Source organism: Pristiophorus japonicus, chromosome 4, assembly GCF_044704955.1.
Source record: "Pristiophorus japonicus isolate sPriJap1 chromosome 4, sPriJap1.hap1, whole genome shotgun sequence".
NCBI classification, from domain to species: domain Eukaryota; kingdom Metazoa; phylum Chordata; class Chondrichthyes; family Pristiophoridae; genus Pristiophorus; species Pristiophorus japonicus.
Genome location: NC_091980.1, coordinates 161,369,733 through 161,383,544, shown reverse-complemented (window position 1 = coordinate 161,383,544; position 13,812 = coordinate 161,369,733). Strand labels below are relative to the sequence as shown.

The 13,812-nt window shown below is 44.3% G+C and overlaps 1 protein-coding gene across 1 annotated transcript; it reads left to right on the top strand.

Moving 5' to 3' along the window:
* Nucleotides 1–1,549: 1,549 nt before the first annotated feature.
* Nucleotides 1,550–9,807, top strand: LOC139262709 (EEF1A lysine methyltransferase 3-like). The gene is made up of 4 exons (XM_070877861.1): nt 1,550–1,574; nt 5,191–5,430; nt 6,651–6,762; nt 9,413–9,807. The coding sequence occupies exons 2-4, from the start codon at nt 5,299–5,301 to the stop codon at nt 9,805–9,807; spliced, it is 639 nt and encodes a 212-aa protein (XP_070733962.1). The 5' UTR covers nt 1,550–1,574; nt 5,191–5,298.
* Nucleotides 9,808–13,812: the final 4,005 nt, after the last annotated feature.

The window sequence follows — 13,812 nt, the reverse complement described above, 5'->3', positions numbered from 1 at the left end:
ATTCAGACAGCCGTTCGTTCTGTTACAGGAATTAGGTGCGAACAGGCTGGTCCAGCATAGGAATCAGCGTTGAAAGAAGATGCTACAAACACAGTCAGGTCCAACAAAGGCTGCAAGAAAATTAGTATTCCAGAAAGTAGTTAGAAGCTGTTTTGGGTTACCAGGTAAGATGACCCACAAACACAAGTTGAACTGATTAAACTAAGTAAATCTTATCATAAGTGATCAACTTGTGCGCAGTCATTGTTTAATACAGGAGCTTGAGAATTCGCACCCCTCGTCTTCACAAGTGATTTCTTGGTCCACCTTTGCAGAAGCACAGGTGTGAAAGAGACTAATGTCCAGGTCAGATCACTGTGGTATTCCATTGTTACACACCTGGGTTATAAGTTTAGTTATATATTAGTCATTAGGTGCCACCCTTGTCCGTAACATGCTTAGCCTCCTTACAGGAGACACTAGCGCCACTCTACTTGAGACATGTCGAAGTTAAGACCCTAAACACATGTATTAAACACCACCCGAGCTAAACAAATGCCAGGCTAGATTTTAAGCCACAGCAATCTATTCTAACATAAAAGCAAAATACTCCGGATGCTGGGATCTGGAATAAAAACAGAAAATGCTGGAAATCTCAGCGGGTCAGGCAGCATCTATGGAGAGAAAGCAGAGTTAACCTTTCGGGCCGACAACAATCTATTCTAATGCTGTATAAATCTGGGATAAGACCAAACTGATGACAGAATGTCATGTCATATATTAATATGTAATGCAAATGTTCTACATAATAAATACGGTGCCAATATGAGGATTGCAGAGCCTCTCAGCTCAGTGCACTTTCCATTAAACCCAACTGTACATCAATTTCAACTGTGTCTCAAATCAGCGCGGTTATAAAGCGGGCGCAGGAACCGAACCAAACCCGTCCCCTAAATGTCATTAACAGGCACTTGTTCAACATGTATACAAGAAACAAAAATGATGTTAAAAATATTAGTTAATTATGTTTCTTTCTGAATTGTTAATTTATCTAATCAGCGATTAATGAAAACAGGAGATATTTTTAACACGATGTCCCTTCAGGGTGAGAACATCCTGAGTGACAACAGCAATTAAAACATTTAGATGTTATTACAGAGCGGTGGGTCGGATTTCACAGTGAGCGCCGCTGTAGCCAAGGGAAGCTGGAGACGTTTTCTAAGATTGTGAAAGCAAAGTCAGGGCGCGGATTAACTCTGGTCGGCGGATCCGCGTCATCACCGGGAGAGGCCTGAACTGACTGGCCGCTCGTTAGTTGCAGAGATTTAGCTGAGGAAAATAAGTTGGCCCTCCCCCGGTCTCAAGAAACACGTCAAACTGCTGGGCCAACACTTCCAACTCACGCTTTTTTTCTCATTGGCCGACAGTTGTCGTCTTGCGATAAAAGCCTGGCTGTTTAAAACTCTGGCGAGATGTTGACAGGTTAAAACGCGAGCACAAGTTCACTGCTTGCTGTTCCAGTGCACCTTTGGGCAGTGTGTGGGCTGAAACAAAAAGCATTAGGGATCACTGCGGGAACAGTGAGTCCACTTTAAGTGAGTTCTACGTCTTCATTATTGTTGTTTAAGTTCGAATGATACTCTTTTGCTCGCTTTTGCCCTGCGCTGTGTATCTCCTGAGTGCTGAATAATTACTGAGTGAGAGACCCGAGACTCTGGTGAGGCCATGGTCCGCATTAAATAATGCACAATTTAACTATTGAATTTGTAGCATAACTATAGAATTGATATTTATTATTTGTAGTGTTAGGAGCGTTAGGGTCATTAAATTTAATGTTGTTACTATTAACATTATCGGGAGCATTATTATATTATTAATATTAAAATGAGTATAAAATGTAATATTGTTATTAGTATTATTATGAATAATATTACTAACATAATAATTAGATAGAAAATGAATAGTTTTATTAGTAATATTATCAGAATTTGTAATATTACTACTATTGGAATCATTCTCAGTGAGAGTCTCCTTCCTCCTACTTATTATGGCTGAGGATCAACAGTTTACAATTAACGTTTTTTAACAATTTTCTTCCCTCATAATAACTCATCCATTAACACTGGGGGAGGCGAACAATATATGGGAAACTTCATTTATAAAGCAAGGAAACTATCAAATTAGGATGTACATAAAGGAGAAGGTTGTAATTCATCACTTTTCATTCACGGATTGGAAAGTATAAGGTAAAATTGTTAGGTTATATTTAAAGCTTAACTTCCTTGGTACCACATGTGTTTAAATTAAGCCAAATCACCAGCTTATTTTTATACCCACTGTACCCAGGACCGGAGCTCAAATCACCCAACTGCCATTGATGGATTTCCTGTACAGTTTTTGAAATAGATTCAGCACTTGTGTCCTCACTGCTCAAGATCACAGTGTGTCCCTTTCTATTTCTCCCTTTCCATTTCCTTATTTTTGCTGTTTCTCCTTCTATTTATCCACCTATATAATTAAAGATTTTTCATCTGGCGTGTCTCTGACATGTCTGTAGAGCAACATTTCAGCACGGATAAAGGCTGTGGTCATAATCTCCAGGGTTTCGAATGTGCCTGTGGATGGAACACAGATTGTCTGACATTTGAGCCGATGAAACTGCTCCCAGCAAAACCAATACGGTTTCACCAACGTCTTTTAAAGACATTTGAATTCACAGCAAAACAACCACAGTAATTAATATACAGTTAAAAAAAAAACAAGGGGGTAATTTTAACCCGCAAAACGGGTGGGTTTGGGTCAAGTGAGAAATTAAAATCTAAAAAATTTCAAACCAGCCATGAACCGGCGCACTGTCGGTTTTAGTTGCAGTGAGCGCCCAATCCACTTTCAGGAGCTGGTTCCTCCATAAAAGTTTGTAAGGAGGCTAGGTGCATCCATTTTAACAATCCCGCCGGGATTCTCGGGTCTCACGAAACCGGTGGGTAAATGGAGACCAGAAGGACCAGATCGGGAGGGTAAGTGAAATGCCTTTACAGAGCTGTTAGTGGACCGGGAGGAGCGGGAGTGGTTCCCACCGCCATCCTCGGCGCAACAAGCTAGCTTGCCTCCAGCTCACAAATCATTGGCACCATCTACTCAGAGATCACCCCGACCACCACCTCCCACCCCGAACACCACCTCCCACCCCGAACACCATCTGCCAACCCGAACACCGCCTCCCACCACGAACACCATCTCCTACCCCGAACACCACCTCCCACCTCGACCACCACCTCCCACCCCGAACACCATCTCCCACCCCGACCACCACCTCCCACCCCGACCACCACCTCCCACCCCGAACACCATCTGCCAACCCGAACACCGCCTCCCACCACGAACACCATCTCCTACCCCGAACACCACCTCCCACCACGAACACCACCTCCCACCCCGACCACCATCTCCCACCCCGACCACCACCTCCCATCCCGAACACCATCTGCCAACCCGAACACCGCCTCCCACCCCGAACACCATCTCCTACCCCGAACACCGCCTCCCACCCCGACCACCGCCTCCCACCCCGAACACCGCCTCCCACCCCGACCACCACCTCCCACCCCGACCACCATCTCCCACCCCGACCACCATCTCCCACCCCGACCACCACCTCCAAACCCGAACACCACCTCCCACCCCGACCACCACCTCCCACCCCGACCACCATCTCCCAGCCCAAACACCACCTCCCACCCCGAACGCCACCTCCCACCCCGAACACCATCTACCACCCCGAACACCGCCTCCCACCCCGAACGCTGCCTCCCACCCCGAACACCACCCCTCCCCCGGATCCTGATCTTTCCCCGCCAACTCTCCCACTTCGTTCTCCATCCGCCGAACCACAACCCCACCCCCAACCGCGATCTCTCCTCACACGCTCTCCTCCCCGCGATCTCTCCCCCTCCACCACCAGGTCCCACAAACCACGACTTCACATCCTGCGTTCTCGTTGCCGCCATCTCTCCGCACACCAGCTCTCCCAGCTCCACCACGAGACCCCCGACTACGATCTATCCCTGCCTACCTACCTGCTTTGTGGACCCCGACTCCAGCCTTGTGCCGCAGGCTTTCACATCGGAGAGTCAAGCCGCCCATCAATCAGGCTGGCTGTGCGGCGCGGAACGTGCAGATGCAATAGACTTCCTGCATTAAATATCTGCGGGCCGGCATAACATAACTTAGCTCTCTCTGCAGGAGCATCCTTTCCATCAAGGGCGTCAAGCTTGTCTTCTGCACCACGCCGTGATGTCTTAATTCTCATTCATTCTCATGATGTGTGGGTCTCTGGGAAAGCTGCATTCATTGCCCGTCCCTAGTTGCGCTGAGAAGATGGTGGTGGACCTGGCCCTTGAACCACTGCAGTCTGTGTGGTGAAGGTCCTCCACAATGATTGGTTTGATATAACTGAATGCCTTCCGAGGGCAGTTAAGCATCAGCCACGTTGGTTTGAAACTGGAGCGACCTTTGGGTCAGAGCAGCTAAGAACTTTGTCCTAATGAACGGGATAGCTCCCTGATCACTTTTACTGGTCACAGCTTTCCAGTTCCAGGTTTTAAAATGACCTGAATTAAACTTCATTCGGTGAGATTTAAACTGACGATTTCTGTATTCTAGTCTGCAGGCAGATCACAGACTCGAAGTTTGTACACTGGCACTTGTGCGGAAAGGAGGATGCGAACGTAGAGAATCAGTTGTCACGGTTTCGCTGAATATTTCTATTTAAATTCCCCGCCTTGCAAATTATACTCTCGCTCCTCATTCAATTTCAGATCAACTTCTCTTGTTCTTTCTCTCCTGTGCTTTGGGATGTGGCGACTCCTCGTCCCACCCTCTACACCTGCTCCTTGTCCCTCGGTAACCCAATACCTTTCATTCAGTAACACACGGGTATCTGGAGTGCGGAGTTGACCACGGTTTTTTTCGGGAAGTAAAGGTTCCCCAGTTAAACAGCGCTGGATCTTGTTGGGTTCAACGAGCACTGTTGGGTTCATGCCGAATCTGGTAACTTGTTTCATTCAACACTTGTATCCATTTCATAGTAAAATGATCCCTCTGGTGCTTTGCTGCGGGTCTTCCTGTGAGAGTCTCAGATTTAAGACACAATTAAAGCGTGCGTTGCCTTTCTACAGCAGAGTTTTCTTTAACATCTTTATTTAATCCGAGATTAAAAACTTGAAGCGGACACGTGGGGCTGAAACTGATAGAAATCAACTTCCGGGACTGGACAGAATCTACTGGGCATTGGAGAGAGTCTTTTCGAAATCAGAGAGAATGAGCAGCACCGAGGATAACAATCTCCCCAAGGAGTTGGAGGTGAAGGAGTATGAATTCAGTGGACACCCTTTAAAGATCACTATGTTTAAAGGAGCTTTTTTAGGCGTTGCAGCTTATGTCTGGGGACCGGTAAGTCTAGTGGTCTTTTACAAGTGTATTGTTTGGATTTATAAGTGAACTCCGGAACTATTGCAGCTCCTTTGCAATTTATCGCTGCACTTTTGGCTTCTCGCGCATGCATATCTCCAGAGTCAGCTCCCGGTCTGATTCTGAGACAGGATGGAGTGATGTCCCAACACTTGGCTTGGCAACGTGGATCTCCTGGGCACTCTATAGTAATTATAATAATTTGGGATTTCTAAACTGGCTTCATTTTTAACGCTTATACCAGACTCATCGTAACTGAGTTATAAGAAAGAAGGATTTATATCTGTATACCGCCTTTCACACAAGCGCTTTACATCCAATCAAGTACTTTTGAAATGTAATCACTGCTGTAATGTAAACAACGCAATACTGTACTGAAGTGTCGGCGTAAGTTACATGCTCAAGTCCCTAGACTGGATCTTGAACCCACGACAATTTGACACTGACGCAAGTATGCTACCGCTGAGCTATAATTATGAACTTGCGATCTGACCGTACACATTTTAGACCCCACAGCTCCGTGTGAGCACTTGCCGTTTTGCAGTTGCGCTGTGCACTAGATTTCTGAAGGATTTCCACACCTGTGATCAACCCGAATGCGGGCGTGTCAGTCTGCGCCTGACCGTTGTCGGCATAATTACTATTTACACGATTTATTTGCAAGGACAAAAGATCTGCTCAGTTTAGAGCACACAAAACACAATAGGCACAAAACAATACCGAAAAAAACATACTTTATTTATATAGCGCCTTGCACTATCAAAAATACTGTAGTCATATCGGGAAACCCGGCAGATCCCACAACCAGCAATGAGATCTAAGACCAGGTCAGTGTTAGTCGTGATGGCTGAGCGATAAATGTTGGCAATGACAACTGCCCTGCCCTCGTTTAATGTCGCCATGCGCATTTGTATCCGCTTGAGAGGGCAGACATTTAACGTTTCACCCGCAATATGGCATCTGACTCGCCGCAGCGCCCCTTGGTGCTGTATTGAAGGGTCTGGCTGAATTATATTCTCAAGACCTCGAATGTGATATGAATATTTCTCTCCTTTCCCTGATGCTGACCTTCCCACACTAAGGCGCCGGAGCGGCCTTTTAACAACTTCCCCACCAGCCATCCTTCCCTCCCTCTTCCAACATTGTCCTCGTGCTTTATGCACATTGTAAATCAATGCCTTTATCTGAGTGTGTCTTTTCAGGGTCTTGCCCTTTGTCGGTACTTTGAGGATGAGAAGATTAATTTTACTGGGAAGAAGCTGCTTGAACTGGGTTCTGGCACCGGGATTGTGGGCATTTTAGCGGTGTTGCTGGGTAAGTTGATTCTGCAGGTACTATTCATAATATTTATTCCTCTACTTACTCATTAAAGCGCATAACCCTATAGTTATATTTTATGGTCCTTACTACAACACTTACTGTACACAATGCTCACAGTACCTACCCATTTATTTACTATTCTTAGTGATGAACATTCGACATATTATTCACAGTGCTTACCCCTCGATTCACTGTACTAATCAATCGGTACAATTATAGAGCTGATCCCAATAGTTACTATTAATCGCGCATATCCATATCGTTAGTATTCGCAGTGGTTACTCCTGTAGTACTTATTTGTAGTGCATTGCGTTATAACTATTTGTCGTTGTTACTCATATTATTATTCGCCTTTTTAGTCTCTCTAATTAATTTGCTCACTGCATACTTCCGCTTCAATGTGTTTAACCAGATAGTCACAATTAGGAAGATAGGAACAGGAGTAGCCATTTAGCCCTCGAGTTAAATTCAATTAGATCACGGCTGATCTATATTTTAACTCCATTTATCCACATTGGTTCCATAACCCTTAATACCCTTGCCTAACAAAAATCTATCAATCTCAGTTCTGAAATTTTCAACTGACCCTCAGCCTCAACATTATTATGCGAGCGAGTTGCACATGTCCACTCGCAATTGTGTGAAGACGTGGTTCCTGACATCACGCTTGATTACCGTAGCTCTCAGTTTAAGTTTATGCCCCTTGTTCTGGACTCGCCCACCAGAAGAAATAAATGTCACCCTGATATTATTCTGGTGAGTCTGCGCTGTACCCTCTCCGAGGCCAATATATCCTTCCTGAGGTGCGGTGCCCAGAGCGGAACGCAGTATCCCAGAAGCTATCCAACGAGAGCTTGATATAATTATAGCATAACTTCTACCCCTTTGTATTCCAATTCCTGTGAGATACAGGATGACATTCCACGAGCCGTTTAATATTTTGTAGAAATCAAGTGCAGGCAGCGGAAAGAGCGTGCGGCAAACCAGTCCCACCCACCCTTTCCCTCAACGACTATCTGTCCCACCTGTGACAGGGACTGTGGTATTGGACTGTTCAGCCACCTTAGGACTCATTTTTAGAGTGGAAGCAAGTCTTCCTCGATTCCGAGGGACTGCCTGTGATGATTGAATATTTGTTGTACCTGTCCAGCACATTTTAGTGGTTTCTGTAAATGGACCCCTAAATCTTTGTGCTCTTCCACATTCCCTCGCTTCTTATCATTTATAAAATACACTGATCTAAATTTCATAGGTCCAAAGTGACCTCACACTTCCCCACATGGAACTCCCTTTGCCACAGTTAAGCACTCACTAAGTCTATCAATGCCCCTTTGCGACTTTCTGTTGCCACTTGTTTTCAGGAGAGGTGAGAAACATGTTTTCAACTCTTGTCTTGTTGCACCTTTGTGCAACTCAGTGGATCTCCACAATCAGCAGCTCCGCCAGAGGAATCAACCTGATCAGCACAGAGCTTGGTGGGATTCAAGACACCCGGTAATCGTGTCGCCACATTAACAAGAGAAACGATGCAAAAACGTATTGTACCATGACACGGGAAGCATTCAATGGAAGATTGTAACGGTTCAATGATTCAATCTACGTCAATATAAGACCGAGATGGCAGAGAAAGGATCCAAGCCGGGAATCTGACAATTGGGTGGAACTCGAAGTTGCTGCTAGATTGATGCTCCGCCACTAGATGTCACTAGCACACTCACTCAATGCTGCACATTACCAGAACCAATGGGACCTCGTCTGAGTTAAATATTGTTGCGCCAAACCTACCTAACCGGCTGGTCTCAGATTCCGAAATTTTAACAATTGTTTCAGTAATAAGAATTTTCCCCGCAACGCTCAATGGTACGAAATGGTTTTTTAAAGATACATTAAAGAAATGTGCTAATTGGGACGCGGGTCCAGATTCTCAATATGTTCCTGTCTATTTCATACTTGATAGAAATCATTGGATTCGCCAAAACTATGGTTTAACATGTGTTTAAAAGCTGGGTATGTTTATTTTTTTAGCACCGAACAAGATCTCTACAAACGCCAGTGGTGTTCGTGGAATGAAGATATATACAGCAGTGCTCACTTTCTGTCTTCAAAAGACACATTTAGGCTCAATCGATTTGAGACGGCCTGTAATGGCAGTCTGGTGAACTCTAATATTTAAAGTGCCCACCACCCGGACTATTTCCACATGATCGGGCGTTGGAGAAAATTCATCCCAAATTAATGCGACTGTTTGCTTGCGCTACAGACTAACCCCGGCTTTAAAAGGAAACAGAGGTGCGATTAGAGAATGATTGCTGCTCCCTGTCATAATTTTAAATGGAATATGATTTTTTAAAGATCCGATTTCATTTGATCATCTTGTGAAACGGGCATTGCAGCCAACGCTTGTAGAGCAGGCTCGTTGGGTGATCACAATTTACCGGATCCGGTTCACGACATGTGCTCCGTACTCGATGGGCCATTCTGCTTCTGACTGGCACAAGAGCACTCGCACCGAATTGCCCAGATAGTTAGCTTTTCTTTACAGAATTCTACTTTCTTTCTCTTCCCCGGCCCAGAATGTATGTTGCAACTCTTGCTGCGGGGAAACTACAGGATAATTGTATTCTTATTTTCTTTATTTTGCCAGGAGGAAATGTCACCATGACGGACAGACCATACGTTTTGAAGCAAATCGAATACAACGTCTCAGCTAACATTCCCGTCAGATACAGACACCGTTTAATAATCCGTGCCCTTGCTTGGGGCGACGATCAGGAAAGCTTTGCAGCCGACTATGATATCATCCTGGGCTCCGACATTGTGTATTGCCCAATGCAATTTCCAAGTCTTTTACAGACACTGCTGCATCTCTGCAAGGACAACACTATAATTTATCTGTCTTCTGATGTGAAGTACAGAGAGGGGTCCGCCCAATTCCACGATGAGTTGGTGCTCGAGCTGTTTAATAGCGAGCTCATTCATACAACCGGGAGTAACTGTATTTACAAAATGACCAAAAAGGTCGTAGGTGATGAGCACTAGTTCCTGATGCAGGTCTCTGCAGAAGAGACAAAGATCTATTGTTCACTTTACATTCTTCTGGAGATTTTTGAGGTTCAGTTTTTCTCTTTATTCCCTTCCTTTTGCAAGATCCTTCCCTGACTTAGCCAAACATTGGTGGTTGAAACTGGCACATTACATTAACATGTACGCCTGCCCTTCGAGGAGATCACGAATGAATGATTCATCTAGCATTAATCCCAAGAGGGAATGACTTTTCCGGCCACGCAAAAGCTCACATATTCACCCCATGGACAGGCACACAGTTTAAATTTTAACGCTATTGAGTCATAGCAACAATATAAGATCCCAGAGTAGAAATTATTCCGTTCGGTGTCAGTGATGAATGTGCGATCACTCTCTTATGAAATTCAGTTTGTTTCTGAATTAAAATAGGCCGATTTCTTTAAAATAAACTCCTCGTTAAATAGTGCACAAGGGAATTTCATACGGGCAGCAATGTATTTGTTATCAATATTGTAAAGGGCATTTTAACCCTTCAATATTTATTCAATTCTGGGTATTCTCGGAACTAGTAAGTTTCAAATAGCTTCAACTGACCGACATAAACCTGATTTCAATTTCGTTCTCATGCTGGATGTTCCCTGATCTTCGATGGCTCCACCCTGCCCCTCCATCTTTCGCCAATCTTATCTTCACTTTTTCCTCTGGCCTTTCTCTCTCATTTCCTCCATGGAATTCTGATTGCAAGATATTAAGGTTACAGGTGCCAAGCACTCAGGTAACCTCACTAGCTCTTATGGCCGGAATTCGATCTCTCTGGCTCAAATAGTGGGCGAATTCCCTGAATTATAACCCACACGCTATATAGACTGTTTGATTTTATGGGAGTTTGAGTGCCCCGTGTGAAGGTGCAACTGAAAAGCCAATCCCGTGACTGCAGTAAAGCTGCACAGCTTAATCTACTAACGGTGCATTTAAGGAACGGATTTCCGCAATTTGTTTATTACAATGCTACTCAATTAGCATGCGCCTCGTGCCTTTTCTTCTCATTGCCTTAGCTGAACCCAGGGAAAAGGTAGCGGGACCAAGGGGACCTTGTGCTTGTTTGCAAGTAGACCGGTGTTAAAATTAGAATTTGCGGCCCTTTATATTAATTGGACAAGTATCAATAGCTCCAGTGTATACATTTGCCAACTATTGGAGCATTTTATATTTCATTTAAAGAAGTAAATCACAACACAAGCAGGCATCATGTGTCAGCAATGCAAGTTTATAGTCTATAACACAGTACAATTCATTTGTGCCTCAGATGTTGGAAATATACGAACAGCTCCGGTCTGATATATATGTCTATAAATGTCAATTACTTTGTACCGCAAGTAATAAAAAGGTAATAAAGCTTGAAATTATTCCACTACTTGAATGGAACTGGTAGTGCAGAGTAAATAGTCGCTGCTTTGCTTTGGCTTTCCAAAACAAAGTGGCTTCAAATAGAACCACTGTGCAACAAAACATGATTAATAATAAATGACTTTTTTCAGCTTACAGTCTGATATCACAAAGTGTGCATCATTTTTGCATGTCCTTACAGCAACAACGAGTTGTATTTAAAATATGCCTTTAACGCAGTAAACGTCCCTAAGCATTTCACGGGAACATTATTAATCACAATTGGACACCGAGCCACATAAGGAGATATTAGGACAGATAACCGAAAGCTTGGTCAAAGATTTAGGTTTTAAGTAGCGTGTTACAGGAGGAACGAGAGGTAGAGAGGTGGAGAGGTTTAAGGAGGGAATTCGTCTCAGCTTTTCGAGAACTCGAAGGGGGGAAGTTATGCTATAGTTGTCCAAAGCTGTGGTTGGATCACATTTGGAGTTCTGTGTTCAGTTCCATGCCCTGCATCTCAGGAAGGGTATTGGCCTTGAAACAGTTGCAACTTCACGAGCGTGTTACCATGGCTAAAAGTATTAAGTTATGAGGAAAGGTTGCATAAACTAAGTTTGTATTCCCTCGAATGTAAAAGATTAAGGTGTGATAAAATTGAGATTTTTGAAATGAATAAATGATTTTATTGAGTAAATAAAGAGAAACTATTTCCCCTGGTGGCAGAGTCCAGATCACGTGGGCATAACCTTAAATGAGAGCGATGCTGTGCAGGTTTGACGTCAGGAAGCACTTCTTCACACAAATGCTAGCAGGAGCCTGGCACTCCTTCAAATAGCGGTTGGGACGAGGTCAATTGGAAATTTCAAAACTGAGGTTGATATATTTTGTTAGGCAAAATTATTAAGGGATATGGAACGACGGTGGATAAATGGAGTTGCGCTATGATCTAAATGAATGGCAGAACAGACTTAAGGGGCTGAATAGCTTATTTCTGTTCCTGTGTGCCGATTACACCACTGTATACTTCCCTCCAATGATAAAAGGAACCGTTCACCACTGTTCTCTGCTTTTTTGTCTCTTAGCCAAATTTTAGCATTCCATCAGCCATTTAACATATTTTTAGTATCTCTCCACTAGTTTTAATTGGGTACAGTAGCACAATGTTTATATTACTGGTAATAGAGTGGCCTGGGGTAATAATCCAGAGACGTCAATTCAAACCCTACAATGGCAGTTAGGGAATTTCAATTAAGTTAATGAAATAAAGCTTGAACGAACCATCAATCTACCAGATTGTCATAAAAACCCAACTGGTGCACTAATACTCATTAGAGAAGGAAATCTGCCGTCCTTACCTGGTCTGGCCAATATATGACTCCAGACACAAAGAAATGTGGTTGACTTTTAACTGCCCTCCTACATGCCACTCAGTTGTATTAAACTGCTACAAATTGGTATAGGACAACAATCTAATCAGCCACCCAACATCGACCTTTGCATCAGATTTGGACACGACAATGGCACACCCAGCCCAGTCGACCCTGCAAAATCCATCTCACTAACATCTGAGGAATTGTGCCAAAATTGGGAGAGCTGTCCCACAGACTAGTCAAGCAAAAGCCTGACATAGTCATACTCACAGAATCATACTTATCAGCAGAAGTTCCAGTCTCCTCCATCACCATCCCACCGGCAGGACAGACCCACTCAAGGTGGCGGCACAGTGTATGCAGTCGGGAGCGAGTGGCGCTGGGAGTCCTCAACATTGACACCAGACCTCATGAAGGCACTTGACATCAGGTCAAACATAGACAACGAAACCTCCTGCTGGTTACCACCTATCACCCTCCCTCAGCTGATGAATTAGTATTGTTCCATGATGATCACTACTTGGATGAAGCACAGAGGGTAGCAATGGTGCAGAATGTACTCTGGGTGGGGGACTTCAATATCCATCACCAAGAGTGGTTTCGTAGCACTACTGCTGACTGAGCTAGCCGAGTCCTGAAGGATATCGCTGCCAGACTGGGTCAGCAGCTCATGGTGAAAGAACCCATTTGAGGGGAAAAAAACTACTTGAACTTGTCCTTACCAATCTACCTGTCGAGATGCATCTATCTATGACAATATTGGTAGCAGTGATCAGCAGACAGTCACTGTGCTGACGATGTGCTGCCTTCACACTGAGGATGCCCTCTATCATACTGTGTGGCATGACCACCGTGATAAATTTAGAACAGATCAAGCAGCTCAAATCTGAGCATCCATGATGCACTGTGGACCATCAGCAGCCGCAGAAATGTATACCACCAAAATTTGTTACCTCACCCGACATATCTCTCACTGTATCATAACCATCAAGCCAGGTGACCATCCTGGTTCAAAAAAGAGTGTAGAAGAGCAAGCTAGGAACAGCACCAGGTGCACCTGAAAATGAGGTGTCAACCTTGTGATGCAACAGTGCAGGACTACATGCATAATAAACAGCAGAACCAGCATGCCATAGACAGGACAAAGCTATCCCACAACCAACGGATCAGATCAAGGTTCTGCAGTCCTGCCATGTCCTGTCATGAATGGTGATGAAGGAGGTTCCATGAACATTCCCATCTTCCAGAATGACAGAGCACAGCA